The 17758-nt window shown below is 36.9% G+C and overlaps 1 protein-coding gene and 1 long non-coding RNA gene across 2 annotated transcripts; both read left to right on the forward strand.

Moving 5' to 3' along the window:
- The first annotated feature begins 9474 nt into the window (after positions 1–9474).
- LOC133874040 (uncharacterized) lies at positions 9475–12238 on the forward strand. Its single transcript, XR_009901194.1, has 3 exons — positions 9475–9918; positions 11419–11447; positions 11951–12238. It is a non-coding gene; the product is annotated as an uncharacterized LOC133874040 (long non-coding RNA).
- Positions 12239–15176: 2938 nt separating this feature from the next.
- On the forward strand, positions 15177–16243 carry LOC133874347 (membrane steroid-binding protein 2-like). Its single transcript, XM_062312244.1, has 2 exons — positions 15177–15633; positions 15738–16243. Exons 1-2 carry the CDS (start codon positions 15299–15301, stop codon positions 15958–15960), a joined length of 558 nt encoding a protein of 185 aa, XP_062168228.1. The 5' UTR covers positions 15177–15298; the 3' UTR covers positions 15961–16243.
- The last annotated feature ends 1515 nt before the right edge of the window (positions 16244–17758 follow it).

Below are 17758 nucleotides of genomic sequence, written 5' to 3' on the forward strand. Positions count from 1 at the left end.
CATTTTGCTGGCTCATAGTGGGGTGAAAGATACGATTGAAATTACTAATATTAGTCAACCTTTCTGCCTAGAATTTCCAGAAGTTGTAGTACATTTTGAAATTGGAAATTAATTTGCCTGTAGGGTTACGATGAAATGATACTGGCGGTGCTAGAGAAAAGCAACTGGAAATGTGCTTGGTATAAATTGTCTGTCCATTTTTATAGATGGCCAATTTACCCCCACAAATTCCCATCTCGTTTGTACTTCGATTTCCAAACTACGACTTAATTACTGCAACTTGGACTTATGAACTACTAAAATATTTTGAGTTACACCTTGAGTCATATTTAACCATTAGATTAGATGGAAATTTAACATGTGTCAATCACGTGCACATGAACAATTTATTTGGCTAAAAATATTCCGGTAAGAGAAAAAGGTACAAAATTATTCCCTTATAGTGGCTTGGGTGAGGGTGACTAGCCACCCCGAACAAAGACTAGGGTGGCCATACAACCACCACAAAAGAAGGGAGGGGTGGCCAGGGTGGCAGAGAAGGCAAGGGGTGGTTGCACCCCTTCTCCTCTGGTGTCTACACCTCCCGAAAGGAAAAAAATGTGTAGCCGCGTGGCCACCGCAAGAGAAGACTGCCCCCACCCTTGGAGAAGCTTTGCCATTTGAAGAAGTACCGTGATGTCCTTAGTAAGATCACTGTCGAGGTGGAGTTCTCCTTCAAGAACCCCCACGACCAATCAACCTTTGAAACAAGATCTGGGGCAATGCTGACTACACCACCAACCTACTTGCTGTTGACAACTCCATCTTCTACGATGAAGATCCCAACCTCAAAAGCCCTAACTTTACAAATGAAATAGGCAAGAAGAAGCTGAATTCAACACCGAGGTCGTATAAATGGCCTTGATCATCGATTCAAAATGAAGAGAAGCAAATTTTGTTGCTAGTAGATAACAAAAACTAACAAGATAACAAAACTAACAGCAACGATGAAAGAACCCAATAAATGGTTCTAACCCCAAATTAACAATACAAGCACAAATAATTACTAATTAGAAAATTTAAATTAGAGAATCATAATCAACAATCACTCGGTCAAACACAATCACAACACAAGGATTTGTTGACAAATTGGAAACCCTTGGAGCATATCAAAGCGAATAATCACTCCGGGGTAGTCAAACCTAAGAAACTACTAACAACAAAAATTCAGAATACAGACACAAGGAAACTTACAACCCTTTGCAAATCCTAGATTCTATACGAAAACAAGCAATGACCTACTTGCCTACAAGCTAGCCAATCTTCTTCAGGTGCCTTTCGTCATTGTCTCTTTTGGAGGTTAATCTCCTTGCTTAAACTCCACAATAGCCATCTTTTTCTATTTATATGAGCTCTCTAGAAACACAAAAATAGCCTTAACATAGTGCAGTCTGCAGCGCAACGTCATGACAGCGGCGGGGTGTCATGACGATAACTAGGGTTTTATCTCTAACTTTTTGACATTTGGCAGGTGATGTCATGATGGCTTCTGATGAAGACAGGACGAGACATATTTCTAAGTTACATCGTCATGACGGGCTTTTTTTACAACTATTTCACGGAAGCAAGCTAAGACTCTTTTGAGCTACATCATCATGACAGGCTTCTGATAGCTATTTGATGGAAGCAAACCGAGAGCATATGTTCTTCAAAGATAAGATACCGTTATGATGGCCTTTTGACGGCTATCTAATGAAAGTTCACAGAACTCTCTAAAGACATCCTTTTCTACACCAAATATATGGGAGAATTAATGATAAACAAGTATGGCTTTGAACACCAAATAAGGCCAATTTATAAAACCTAACAATGTCTCCCTTTGGCCATTCTGTGAAAATCCCAACACATCGGAGACAAAAACAATACAGGGAAAAACAACAGTTACAATTCCATCCCATCCCATCCCATCCCAACCTAACAAACCACTACTAAACTACGGTTGATTGAGAAGTGCAGTATACTTGTTCTCTACAGACAACAACAAACTCGTTACAAGCATTGAGATTTAACAAGAACAACTTTCATGTTCCATATATGAGATCATAAACAACTTAGGATGTAACAACGCTCAAACCAGACAAAAGATAACTCAAGATAACAAACAACTCCCCCTCATGACAGCAAGCTTAACTTCCCCTCAAATAACTCAAATCTAAATGAGAGACAGAGATATAAAAAGAAAGCGCACAAACAACATGGACCCAAAACACTTCTCCCCCTTTTTGTCACAGTGGACAAAGGAAGGTAACCGCAAAACAGCAACTGAAAGAGATCTCAATAATCACACATGAACAGTCATAAGAAGGATAGACTTAAGCATTCAAGAGTGTACCACAATAATCTCAAAATGTAAATAAACATGTTGCAAACTCACACAAGGCATTGGAAGAAATGACAAGGCTAAGGTATGTCAAGTGTTGTGTGTGACATATTCCACAAGTGAGGAAAGAACTTTACATATGCAAGAAGGTGAGACAACCTTACATGGGACCTAGGCAGACCATGAGATTCAAAAGTCAATCCTTATAGCTACAAGGACCAAAAGGCACTTACACACCCATTCCTAGTCAACTCAAGAATTTTGAATCTTAAGTCCCGTAGGCAATTCACATTTTTCCGCAATGAAAGGACACCGGTTTTTTCTATAAAGACTTTAAGAAGCAAAACATTGCAAATGTTATGTTTATTTTCTTTGAAATAATTCATTGTTTGATAAACACTTGATCTTTAATCACATTTTGCTCTTTTTATTGAAAAGGTGATGTCATAAGTATTTTTGCCTTAGGTTCAACTAGCATGTGGTTAATTTGATCTTAGATACAACAACACCCACACACAGAAAATTCTAACTTGACTAACACATGTAGTGTACCTCAAGCATGTGAAGCAATGTGCAAGAAGATGAGACACGAGTTAACCAAACCATTTTGACCAAATGCGCGCGCACGCAAAAAAAAAAAAAAAAAAAAAATCCATCATATATGCCAATTTAAGCCACAATGAAGTACTCATCCTGAAAAAATGAGTGAACCATCCAAGATTGACATATGAGAAAAATGAAATACTCTAACAAAGGCACAACTACAAGAAACTACCACAACCTCTAATGAGCAAACACTAAGAAAACTAGCCACTTTGAAAGAGAAAAGAAAACAAATAGAAATAGAAAAGAGAATAAAAATTACATGCCCTAGGATAATTATGGAGACAAGAAAAGCATCCTACGCATTTATAGTGACCTCCTAAGAGGCATCACACACTCCAATGGGATTTAAGGTATAATTCCCAACAAACTCCTACTTGCCCTTAACTTCAATTAGGCTGTAATACTCGGGAAAAACACCCTACTTAAGTTATTAAGATATGTGCATGAGTGCAAGGTTTAAGAATTGCTATATAGTCTAATAAAAATTATGTATTTATGCATGTAAAGAAATAGATCAGTAAAGTTGAAATTGATCAAGCAACTTTCTGGTCGATCGAGCGATTATAGGTCGATGTCGATCGATCGACTAAGTTTCGATCGAGCGATTTTATCCAGTGCGACGCAGCTTACGGGTAAACAGTAGAGAAGTGATTTTCTACCTTTGATTTTGAACCCATCGCTTATGGACGGCTCCAAATGATTGAAACTTATTTAGTTAGCCTAAGTTAGCTTAGTTTGGTTGAAATTGAACTAGATATGGTGGTACAATTTAATCATGACACTAGATATGGAAGAAAATCTAATCTTGGATATTAGATGATCTTGCATGGATATTTTTCTCTCTTGCTGTCAAAGATTCGACCATTGGAAGAGTTTGTGCTGGATTGATCTCAGCCATTCGAAGTTATTAAATATAGCATGCATGGGACATCAAAAACCAGCCTAAGCTCTCCCCATACCACTCACGTAAGCTCCTCTTCCCTTCACTGTTTTGGTGCTGAATCTCCCATGGAAAATCTCTCTCATTCTTCTGTGAAAGCCAGCACTTATAGCCAGAAATGAAGCCTTAAATCTCCTCTTGTTTCTCAACAAAACACCAGAAATCAACATCTGAAATCTCTCTCTGATTCTAGCTCAAAAAACCAGCAACTTCCAACTCATTTCAAGCACTTTGTTTTGGAGTTAGACCCCTCCCTTCTATCCAACCTGTTGGGTGCGAATTTTGGTAAGTAAATCTTCCATTCTACTCTTTAAAATTCAGTATGTGTTCCCTAGGATCATGGGTAGTTTCTCCTCTTAAAAGAATTACACTCATTAAGCTTTAAACAAGCAAGATAGTAGCTTTGCTTTAATACTTTTGTGTGGGAATGAGTTGCTGAAATGTAGGAGTTTTGATTAAAGAAAAGGAATGTGTGAAGTGAAGGTGTGTGTGTGTTGTATGCTGGAATTCCCTGCATGAATGAGAATATTAAAGTATAAACTTAGTAAGTAAGTGTATATGGGTATATGGCTAATGTGTGTGTGTGTAGAAAGTATTATTTTGGCTACATATGGGTATGAATGGGAGTTATATATATATCAACATACTAGTTGGAGTTAATGGCTAGTAAAAGAGGATGTCTTAGTTTCATTATTCAATAACCTAAGATGGCATTCAATATCTTGATTAAGAGAACCAAAAACGGAAGTATTAGGACAACGGTTAAAATGATACTTTAAGGATAAATATAGTAAACATATTGTAGCATCTTTTCACTAATTTAGTATTACTATATGATTGGAATTATGCAGTTGTAGAGAAAGATTTTTGGAGCAGAAACTAGTAAGTATCTCTATACTTACTGAGGAAGAAGCTGGTTGACTTTTCCTATAATATTATGTTTACTGTTTTATTTACTTGTTTGCGCATGTGATTTTGCATATTTTATTATTTTTAATAACCTGTCTAATAACAAGCTATTGGATCAAGATCCACGGTGGGTATGCGAGGCTTCACATGAGTTCCAAGGTTCTCAGTGAATGAGGAGGTACTTGAAAAGAATAATAAATACAAAAACTGGTGTACCAAGGTCAACAGGGAAACCAAGGTTTCCAGGAGCCAAGGCTCCCAAAGATTATAATTAAAAGTTAAGTGAGGAAACCAAGGTTTTAAATAACACGCTAACCGTGCCAAGGCCAACAGAGTAGTGGAAAAAGGGAAATACCTAAAACTCTACACTTAAAACTGTCATTGCCTTATGATTACGTTTATGTTCACTTTATGTCTATGATTCGCGATCATAGATTATATTTTGTATATACATGTGATTATATGGCCATTGCATTGTGTTGCATTAGTTAAATAAATCAGCACTCATATTATTATTGGAAACAGCGGACTCACTTTAGTGTTTATGTTGTTTTCTTCTCTTTGTATGGCATTTGTAATGGTTCAGGCTATGAAGAAGAAGAGGATTATCAGGATTATCCCGATACATAGATGATTCCTAGTTCAGTTTTTGTAAGGCTGGATAGCCTACCTTTTGGGACTACCCTGTAGTTCATTAGCCTAACTTAAGACAGTACTTATAATTTTCCAGTTATATGTTGATATTTGGCTTGCATAATTATCTAGCCCTGTGAGGCATGACTGGTATTACTGTTTGTATAATTATGCTGACTGGCTTATTATATATTTTGAGATATTTCAGTAGTAGCTCTGAGGTGTCAACCTATTCCCAATTTATATTACATTTATTCCGTTGCCAATTATTACCTCTGATAAGTTAGTAATGTCTTGTGGAAATTCGAAAAATTTTCACTTACGCTTTTTGTAAAAGCGGGGCGTTACATAGGCATATATCTGACTCTTACTCTCACTTTCCCTCTAAGTGAGATTTGAAAATCTTCTGTGGCAAGGTCTTAGTGAAGGGGTTTGCCAAATTCTTAGCCAATGGAATCTTTGCTACAATTACATCTCCTCGAGATACTATCTCTTTAATGAGATAATATTTGCGCTCGATGCGTTTCTTTTCTCTGGTTCCTTGTTGCTTGGATTGTGCAACTACTCCATTGTTGTCGCAAAAACGTAATAGGAGACTGCTTTATCCTCATAACACCAAGATCCACTAAGAAGTTCTTGAGCCATGCTACTTCTTTTGCTATCTCACAAGCCACAACAAATTCAGTTTTCATAGTGGAGTCAATAGTACAGGACTGCTTAATACACTTACAACTAATGGCTCATCCACCTAGGTAAAGACATACCCTGAGGTAGACTTTCGGAAATCACAATTTGACTAAAAGTCAGAATCTGTGTAACTAATTGCTGTCAAATCCTCACATTGGTAAACAAGCATATAAACCCTCGTTCTATGAAGATATTTGAGTATATGCTTCACTCCTACCCAATGTGGTGGTCTAGGGTTTAACTAATATCCACTGACCATGTCAAGTGCCAAACATATGTCTGGTCTAGTACAAAGCATAACATAGATGAGGCTTCCTACAACTGAAGTATAAGGAACAACTCTCATTTGCTATTTCTCTTGAGGTGTCTTAGGACAGTACTCATTTGTAAGAGGAACTCCATGTATAAAGGGAAGTAACCATTTCTTGAAGTACAGCATGCTAAACCTTGCTAAGACCTTATCTATGTATGCAACTTGGGATAAACTTATCATCCTATTTATGCGATCTCGTAAGTGCTTGATCCTTAGGATATAGTTTACTTTTCCCAAATCCTTTATATCAAACTGATTAGACAACCAGATCCTTACTGTTGATAATGTCCCTACATCATTCCCAATGAGGAGGATATCATAAACATAAAACACCAAGAATGTTACTACCTTATCTTGACACTTCTTTGTACACATATGGCTCATTGAGGCTTTATTCAGAACCAAACTGTTTAATTGTCTCATCAAACCTAATGTTCCATGATCTAGATGCCTACTTAAGTCTATAAATGGACTTTTGCAATTTAAATACCATATTTTCTTGGTTTTTATCTATAAATCCGTCTGGTTGCATCATATAGCTGTCCTTGTCAAGTTGCCCATTTAAAAAGGCTATCTTGACGCTCATTTACCAAATTTCATAGTCAAAATGAGCAGAAATGGCCAAGAGTATCTAGATTGACTTAGAGCATTCACAACAGCTTCCCAACCATTTCCCCCAAATATAGGGAACAAAACTACTTCTTGTTTCCTTATCAAAAAATAACCCACAATTTCTTCCCTTCATCTTTCCCTATATCAATTAAATATTATTTCTTTACTCTTTCTTTATACTTTTTTAGTTATGATTATTTATGTGAGAGGAGAGATAACTTTTTTTTATGGTTATAATAATGCTTGGGAATGCTATAGTGTTTCCCAATGCATTGGGAACCATAATAGCATTTCCAAGGAACAAAAAAATAGAGGAAAGCTGCTGTAAATACTCTTAAGCATGGCTACCAGCGAAAAGGTTTCCTCATAGTCGATCTCTTCTTTTTAAGTAAAACCCTTTCCCACCAACTTTGCTTTGAAAGTTTCAACCTTCTCATCCACCCCTCTCTTTCTCTTATAAACCCATTTACAACCAATTTGTTTAATGTCATTCGAAACTTTTACAAGAGTCCATACATTATTGGAATACATAGATTCCAACTCATTTTTCATAGCTTTGACCCAATGGTCTACATCCACGTTATTAATAGTTTCATCATTGTAGGTTCTTGGATCTAATTCAAGTTTATTAGGTATAGCCTTATGAGCTTCTCCTAAGAACATGAATCTGTCAGGAGTCCTGGCGATCCTCCCACTAAGACGCAATATGATGGTACTCGATGTCTCACCATTAGTATGTTGTGATGTGTTTGATACAACCACCAAATCTTCAGGAGTTTTTGAAGATATATTATTTCTTGCATCTTCAGAGTTACATGACTCTTGGGCAGTTAAACAAGACTTCGTAGATTGATCAAAATCCTTCATAGAATACAACTCATCAAAGAAAGGGATAACAACATGGGGAGGGGAATCCATGACTACAAGGGGTTAGGAACCACACTCCGGATGTCAGTCCAAAACACAAGCGATCTTACTTTGATATCAATTGAAAGAACCAATGAATGCTTCTAACCCTAAATTAACAATACAAGCACAAATAATTACTAATTAGAAAAGTTAAATTAGAGAATCATAACCAACAACCACTCAGTCAAACACACAACCACAACACAAGGATTTGTTGGCGAAGTGGAAACCCTTTAAGAACCTGAAAGAGGAAAACCCTTCCTGGGCAGCTAAACTCGGAAAATCTAGTAACAATGAAGATCAATAATATAGACACAAGGAAACTTACGGCCTTTTATTAATCCTAGACTCTGTACGACAACATTAAACCTACTTGCCTCTGAGCTAGCCAATCTTCTTCAAGTGCTTTTTCTTATCGGCTCCTTTGGTAGACTCTTTTGGTGGACCAAGTTAGTGTATGGCGTGGTTTGAAGAAGGGAATCACAACACAAGAGTGGGTAAGCTAAAAGCTTTGTTCACGTCCTTTCTTGGAATCCATGGTAAAGTGAAGCAAGGTACCTCTAGAACCTATCCTTAGGTGTTTCTTAATCTCCGTACTTAAGATCCACAATAAACATCTTTTTCTATTTATATGAACTCCTTAAAAAACACACAAAATAGCCTTCAGCATAGTGCAGTCTGTGGCGCAACGTCATGACGGCAACTAGGGTTTCATCGCTAACTTTTTGACATTTTGCATGACATTTTGCAGGCGAAGTCACGATGGCTTCCTGATGTAGACATGCGTCGTTTCTAAGCTTCATCGTCATGACGGGATTTTGACAGCTCTATGACTAAAATAGGTTAAGACATATTTCTAAGCTACATCGTCATGACGGGCTATTGACGTTGTAGCGCCCCAGATTTTAAGTAATTAAATAAAATGTCTTAAATTGGAATTTAAGACTAAGTAAAATAGGCAAGTCTAGAATTGACGTTCGATTCTCAAGACTCGACGTTTGAACGGCTTAATATTGTAGGAAACAATATTCACATCTAGTAGTTAATAATATATGTGGCTTCTGACTAGATATTTTAATCCCCGGTAAATAATAAGGAATACACGAATATTTATGAAAATAAATATTCCTTGGTCTTATTATTTATGAACCGTAATTTTATGAATAAAGAACAATGTTATTAGACTCTAATAATATTGATTGTGTAATATTACCGTGTAATTTATAAATATATATTTGGTATATGTTTATGGTGTTATAATATTATTGAGGTAATAATATTATCAATAAAACGAACTAGATCCAAAACGGATTTAGATTATAATCTTAATGAATTATACATTTTTGTAAAGATCCAATGTAAAAATATTCACAGATCTTCCTCAAGATATTTTTACAGAAGATATTTTTATAAGAGATATTTTATAGAGGATATTTTATAAAGTTAATGGTTAAGAAAAAAATAATATCTTCTCTCTCCTATAATAAACCGACCCCTGTTCCTTTACTCTTCACGCACCTCACTTCCTTATCTTTCTATTTCTTCTTCTTTCTTCTTTCTTCTTCGCTTTCTTGCCCGGACACCGAGAGAGACAAAGAGATTGAGAGGGAGAGATATGAGAGAGATCGAGGGATCGAGCGACTGAGAGGGAGTTGAGACCGAGAGTCAGAGAGATGAGATCAGAGAGTGAGATCGAGGGAGAGAGAAGTAGAGATCGGGTGAGAGAGAGAGAGACAGAAAGACCGAGAGTGAGAGATGGAGGTCTGATCCTACATGATCGGCGTCCAGAACCAGAATCTGGCGATTGAGGAGCTCCAGCGAAACCCAGGAGCTTGAACCCGCGACCCGCTGAACCCGAGAGGAGACCCGGTTCTCCATGTGCGTTTTCCGGCGACCTTTCCAGCGGAATCAGTGGCGAATTTCGGTGGATTTGCTATGAAAATCCTTTGGGTAATTTCTTATAACCTATGATGATTTATTTTATGGATTGATTTGATTATTGTTGAATTAGGGTTTGATGATATTTGGGGGTTTTCTAATGATTGGTTAGGGGATTTTTATTGATTAATGATGGGATATTTTTGGATGTTGATTTCCCTGTTTTGTGTTCTTGATTGGCCGTGTGTCTTATGTGTGAGACCCGGTTGTGTATTTTCCCTGTTGACGGAATGATTGAGTGTGTTATGGGTATTGAATTGAGTGTTGTGGATTTAAGGTCGGATGTTGTATTTACTGTGGGTGGCCGTGTATGGGATAATTTGTAGTTGTTGGACTTGTGATATTTCTTGTTGATGATTTACCTTACTGTGTATTTCGGCTGAGGTGATCATGGGTTTGTAGAGTATTTTTCTGGCTATAGTGTGTACTGATTTGAGTTGATATTTGTGCTGGTTGGATTGGTCTATATTCAGGAATTTAGGTCTTGCTGGCCGGTTGTGTATGTGTTGCTGATGCCCCTGTTTTAACCAAAAGATTTGGGGATTTTCAAAATAAACAAATACCTGATTTTGGGGTTAGAATAGCTGAAAGAATATTTGAGTGTATTTGTATTTTAGTAACCGGATCAGTGATGAATTTTAAAGGATAGATTTCCTATGTTGGCCATATAGTGTTTTGGATATTTGTTTTAGGTTGTTTCAATTGAATAGATATTGGAATGTTATTTGGAGATTCTAGGGATTATAGATAATGTTGGTACTGTTTAGTTAAACCAATATTGGACATGTTTCCCTGTTTCGGTTAAAGCTAAGTGTATTAGGAATTACGTTTAGTTGTCGATAATTAATATATGATATTTTACTCGAGTGTTTGTAATTTCTAGAATTGGATATATGTAAGTGTTATTGGTATTTTGGTTTACTTGTCAAATATAATTTATGTGGTATTTTTATCCTAAAGATGTTAATGAATTGATATTTTAAAGGGAATTCTTTTAAAATGAAAAATGTTGAATATTATGTAAATGAGTCATATAATCTAAGGAAAATGTATGAATATTGTTATTGAGTTGTTATATGGTTTAAATATGAAAACATGTTCATATGTTGAGTTCTCCTTACTTATAATTATGTTCAAACATCTTTTATGTTTGGTTGTGTATTATGGTTGAAAGCTTTTGAAGTTAACAATGTGATATTAATATCTTGCTAGAAATATGCATAGGTTTCTTGTTGGCTGATATATTTATGCTATAGAAAATGATATTAAGAATTTTAGATTGTACTCAAGTGCTACTTGAGACCTAGATTAGATATTACTCTAAGGTATTGATTTGTTAATTGATTAAGCAAATATTAAGACTTAACCATGTTAAGTGTTAATAAATGTAAATGATTTTCCAATTAATAGATGATTGCTTCTATGTATGGAAATAGAATTCATGTTTAGGCATGGATTTATAAAAAGTAATGAAATTAATCTTCAATGCACATGTATATGTATTTGATGCAGATGATGAACTGAGACTGCACAAAAGGGCTGTAAGTATAAATTACTTACGGAGGGTAGTATTGGATTTCAATAGTGTTGTGTTTATATTTTATTTTAATTAGATGCGTGTGAATGATCATTGCATATAGTTAATAATCAACCTATTAATATTGGGCGCTACGTTTCCCAAAGGTTCAGGATGGGAATAGTGCCTGGAACCGAAAATCCAATAATTCATATTGATTGCTACTGTCTCTCAAAGTGTTAGTAGAGTGACATGGAACGTACTTTGCTAGTGCGGAAACTATGCTAATAAAATGTAATGTAGGAGACACGTCGTCGAACGTCTCAAACACGCTGACATGGGGTACGACCCTTATACGAGAGGAGTGCGATGACTATATTGAACTGTTAAACTTTGTATAGAAAACTATCACTGCATCATTGTGTCATATCTTTGTTCTTTAAATAACGCATAAAACATGATGTTGTTGAATGACAGTTAGCTCACTTACGAAACTATGGGGTTGTGGTTATAACCACCGTCTCATAGATGTTTGCGCAGGTTCTGAAGATTATAGAATGGATTAACTGCTAGCTTAAGAGATTTAAAGCTATTGTAGTTAGGATTTTAGTGCTTTGTACTTGTAAATGTTTATATTATTTTGTATGTAACATGTTTAGGAATTTACTTGTATTTAGTAAGTTTCCATGTATGCTTTCGTGTTATATGTGATACATGTTTCTTTGTAATTAGTGTAAAGACTTTTAATGTATTTCTAGAGGATGTAAGTTAAATCTTTGAATGTATTGTAAGGAAATTGCCCCTGATGTTTGAAAAAAAAAAAGATATTCGTATTTTCCGCTGCCAGATTTATCATCTCTGAAAGGTTTAATGACACGTAATTATTCAGATATAATTACTTACGTTTTTTTTGTAAAAAGCAGGTCGTTACAGACGTTTATCTGACAAAAGCAGACTGAGACTCTTCTGAGATACATTGTCATGACGGGCTTCTTACGGCTATTTGATTGAAGCAATGCAAGAGCATTTGTTCTTCACGATGAGATATCGTCATGACGGCTTTGTGACGAAAGTTCGCAGAACCCTCTAAAAACCTCATTTTTTACACCAAATACTTGGGAGAATTAAGGGATAAACAAGTATGATTTTGAACACCAAATAAGATCAATTTCTAAAACTTAATAAATGAGAGTACTAATACTTTTGGGAGGTGTGATTGAAGAGACGTCAAGGAGTTGCTTTTCATTGCTATTCAAGGTGCTACTGAGCTATGCTAGAGGGATTGGGAATGAACGTGATTTTGATGACCCATTTATTTATTTTTATATACGAAACAGAAACATCAAAGTATTAGTCATAAACTAATATTAACCTAATACATCTCATAACATATGCATAATATATCAGACATAACACATTGCAACGGAAACTAAATTCATTATCTAAAAAGAGTAATTACATCATTAGAGCCATATAACTGTCTATCTGTTTAAAGCTTAATTAAATATTAATTACATCAAAAGAATGGTTATACAAAATAAGTATCACATGCGATACAAGCCATATATATAACATGCCTATATAAAAGATGGATTATCCACTAGTCCAACAAATACAACTGTCGCAAAGAGCTTCAATTGTAGTATCTCAAATACAACGCCATAGGGTTCTTATCGATGTCTGTGGTAACTGCAGCCAAAGCATCAACATATACACGATCGTGGTGGTAGCCACATCCATATAGGTGAAAGTATGAGTTCACCAACTTAGTAGTATAAAACTCTCTAAGTTTTCACAATGAGTCAACTCTTTTATTTCTACCGTGTGTTAACAATAACAGCTACTTTGTGAATTGATGACTTTCATAAAAAGGTTTCGTAGCCGATAAAGTAAACAATGACATTTATAAATATAAGCCAATATTATACAATATACACACCATTACATATATATCATGTCGCTCGGATACATTCATATACAAGCTTTCCAACCTTTGAGAAATACAGGCATATGGGTATATCTAAGCAAGGAAATAATTGATACTATGTTTTGGCCCTATGCGCATACAAGTCTTCTAAAACTTTGTGGAATACAGGTATACGCATACTCCCTAACATAACATCATAAGAAAACTATTGATATAAGATTACGGCTTACGTTCAGCATTCATAATTTCATAACATGCTAGCTCGTGCTCTCATAGCTTATATGCTTTGTGTAGATGCTTTCACACTTATACAACTTTTACCATAAGATAATCTTAGGGTTAGGTACAAAATCTATCAATTTTCAACACTTAATAAAAATCTAAGATTTTAGGTATTACCTTGATTTCTAACAAAAAATGAGACCCAATGCTTGAAAATTGTCTAGAACACTTCAAAATACACAACACCTAAAAAATATGGAGAGATCAAGCTCAAACCTTTCAAAAATCAACACAAATCTAAGAAAACTAGGATTTTCGAATTTACCTCAAAACGATTGGTGAATATTTAGATCTTGTTATGATGATCACGTTTCCGGTGTCGGATTTGAGTTTGGAAGCTTCAAAATGCTATAATTTAGGGTTGATGGCAAACCCTATGAGAGATGGAGGAGAGAAATCATGTGAGACAAACATAGAGAAGTGGGAGAGAAATGAGCTTAAAACTCGCTCAACCAATTTCTACCCACGCTTGTCCGGACAGGTAAGTTGTCCGGACACGCGTGTTTGTAGTCATGTATCTCAACTTTGGGGTTGGCTTGTCCAGACATGAGCATGAACTGAATTTCTCGGCCAAGGTTGTCTGGACACGAAATTGTCCAGTCTGGCCCATGGCAGCAGACAAGAACCTATTGCTTGACCCGTCCGAACACAGAACTGCCCTTTCTAGACACCCAACTTAGAAATCCAATTTTGAATGTTTTCTAAGTGTCCTATTTCCCACATTTTACCTAATTACTCACTTAATTAGTCTAATTTATTTTTTAGCACATAATGAATATCTTAGACGTTATACTGATGGTGATGAATGCGATGTCATTGAGTTCTAGACGAGGGAAAGGGGACGATGGTGGAAAAGCGATGGAGGAAGCCACCCTCTCTTCTCTTGGAGGTGGCCATGCAACCACCCTTATCTTCTCTTAGGGTGACCTTGTTTTTCTCCTTGGGTGGTTAATTGCACACGGCCACCCCTTGTTTTCTCCTAGGATGGTTGTGCGACAGCCAAAGAAGTCTTTTTCAATGGTGGCTGCAGTCGCTCCCCACTCCAACCACTAAGATAGGGATAGTTTTGTAATTTTATCTTTCTAACTGTAGTATTTTTGGCATAATAAACAGTTTATGTGCATGTGATTGGCCCATGTTAAAATTTGCATCCAAACCAACGGCAAAATCTGACTCAAGTAGAACTTGATATTTTTATAGTTTATAGGCCCAAATTACAGTGAGCCGTAGTTTAGAGGCTTAGTGTAAGTTTGAGGGGTAAAGTGTAATTTACCGTTTATGTATTAAAAAGGATTGTTTGATAATCATATTCTTAATTTTACACGTGTAAAATAATATTGTGAAATCTTAAAAAAAAAAAAAAAAAAAAACAAATAATATTGTGAAACTTCCATATTCTTCATGAATCATGATGCGTGGGACGGTCTCCAAGTGCTTAGAACGAACCAAAAATAAAAAATAAAAAATAAAAAACGGACGCCATCTTAGACTCCACCCACGTGTGGAACGTGTGACATTGCAAGTCCACAGAGTCCCATGGGTGGTAGGTAGGAAAGTAAGAAAGACAAGTTGGTGGGTGAGCTTGGAGCCTGAAGCCTGGAATATCCTCCTCCTCCTCCTCCTCATTATATCAGCAAAGGAAACAAAATAGAAAAGTAGGTATAGTGATGGCGCTGTATACGACTGTGATGGAAGAGATAACAGGGTACACGGGGCTATCACCGGCGGCCTTGTTCACGATCGTGGCTCTGATGGCTGTGGTTTACAAAACGGTGTGCGGCATGTTTGTTGCCCCCGAAGATTTCAACAAGCCGCCCGTTGTGACGGCCAACTTCAATTCCAACATTTTAAACATGACCAATTCTAGTAATACTAAAGATGCACAGCCGCTCCAGCTGGGAGAAGTTACTGAGCATCAACTGAAGGCTTACGACGGTTCTGACCCCAATAAGCCCATCTTGATGGCCATCAAAGGTCAGATCTACGACGTCTCTAGCTCCAGGTACGCACCCCCCTTCCTCGTTTTTTTATTTCTCTATTTGTTGATTCGCTCAAAACTTGTTCCCAATTTTGAAGTCTTATTTGATAAGTAATTTTTATGTGCAGGATGTTTTATGGTCGGGGTGGGCCGTATGCAATGTTCGCTGGAAGGGACGCCAGCAGAGCCCTTGCGCTTCTGTCTTTTAAGCCCCAAGACCTCAATGGTAACCTTCAAGGTCTGGATGCGTCAGAGCTTGAAATTTTACAGGACTGGGAAGATAAATTCATGGAAAAATATGTGAAAGTAGGCCACCTTGCTTGTCCCACAACCAACGACTCAGGAAGCTAAATTTGTTGGTGAAAAGCTTTCATTTTCCTGATTTTCGTTCTTCCATCTGCTTCAGCTTATATAGTGGTTTACTGGTGTATGTATAGCTGTAACTGAGCTAAATATGTGAGACCTCTAAATTGCTTTTAAGTTACAACTTCCTTGTTGCAACGATATTAGAATAGCAAGCCTGCAAGACTACAACTACACACCAACTGTTTTATATTGGAGAATGATGTAGATCTACATTGATCAATTTAACCGAAAATTAAAACATGATGAAATATGTGAGAATTTTCCTTGATGTTATTGCAAGTGATGCCCACAGTATTATATACTCGTTTACATTGGAAGATCTTTCTAATTTACAATCAATCAGAATTAATACAAAATCATTCCTATATGAGAACTATCTCCTCCAAGCTTTTCTTCCTTATGAGTTGTGTTCTGCAATTCCATGGTGTGCGGGCGACGGCTGAATCTCAGGATACTTGAGGAGCAAGGTAAACATTGACTTGCTGTTTTTAGCCACATTTGCCTTGCTGGGTTTCCTTTGGTGTCACGCATTACTGAGTGATATGCGTAGGGTGATATTGCTACAGTATTTTTGGTTGTATGATCTCCAAGATACTATCTTGCAGCTGCGTGTTCTTCATTATGGTTAACATCCCCCCTCAAGGTGACAGGGTAAGCATTCATCTTCAGCTTGGATTTTAGAATGTGGAAGCGGGCAATGGATAAGCCTTTGGTGAACACATCTGCAACCTGATCTACGGTGGAGATAAAAGCAATCGAGATATCCTTATTAAGCACCTTCTCTCTCACAAAGTGGTAACCAACTTCAATGTGTTTCGTGCAAGCGTGATAGACAAGATTTGAGGCTAATGTAAGTGCACTAACATTATCACACCATACAATGAGAGCAACACGAAGATGAAAAAGAGTTCACAGAAGAACATGCGAAGCCAAAATAATTCAGCAGTAACAATGCTAAGGAATGGTATTCGGCCTCAGTGCGGGAGCAAGACACAATTGGTTGTTTCTTAGCACTCCACGAGATGAGGCAGTCACCAAGAAACACTGCAAAGCCTAAGGTGGAACGTCTATCATCTGAGCTGCCAGCCCAATCAGTCACAAAAGGCATTGAGCTACATATTAGTTTTGGAGTAAGTAAGACCATGATCAACGATGCTCTTGAGGAATCGTATGACTCGTTTGACAGCAGACCAGCGAGTGGAAGTGGGATGATACAAATGTTGGTAGAGTTGATTCACATAGTACGCAATTTCAGGGTGAGTAAGTGTGCAATATTGGAGTGCTCCAACCACGCTACGGTACTCAGTGAAATCATGTAAGTCTTCACCATCAAATTTGGAGAGCTTGGAACTAGAGGCACAAGGGGACCTGGCAAGTTTGGCATCGGCCATGTGAGTCCGAGTGAAAAGATCAGTCACATACTTGGATTGACACAGGTGAAGACCCTCAGAGGTGCGAGTAACCTAAATGCTAAGAAAGTAGCTTAAAGGCCCCAAATCCTTGACCGGAAACTCTTGTAGCATTTGGTAAATGAGAGAGTAGATGATGTGGGAATGAGTACTTATAACAATTATATCATCAACATAGATTAGGAGAAATATTTTGATACTACCAGAAGTGTGAATAAAAAGGGAGGTGTCGACGAGAGAGGCCGAGAAGCCAAGGTCCAAAAGAAAATTGGATAATCTGGTATACCAAGCTCGAAGGGCTTGTTTGAAACCATAGATTGCTTTATGAAGCTTGCACACAGGCAGATTTTTCCTCGTCAACAAAGCCCTTAGGT

The sequence above is a fragment of the Alnus glutinosa genome, chromosome 7 (genome assembly GCF_958979055.1).
Source record: "Alnus glutinosa chromosome 7, dhAlnGlut1.1, whole genome shotgun sequence".
Classification (NCBI taxonomy): domain Eukaryota; kingdom Viridiplantae; phylum Streptophyta; class Magnoliopsida; order Fagales; family Betulaceae; genus Alnus; species Alnus glutinosa.

Bases quoted from the DNA above. Each gene is read 5' to 3' on its own strand.
- LOC133874347 (XM_062312244.1), top strand. From the start codon at position 15,299: ATGGCGCTGTATACGACTGTGATGGAAGAGATAACAGGGTACACGGGG. The intron at 15,634-15,737 runs GTACGCACCCCC...TTTTATGTGCAG, and splicing joins TACGACGTCTCTAGCTCCAG to GATGTTTTATGGTCGGGGTG.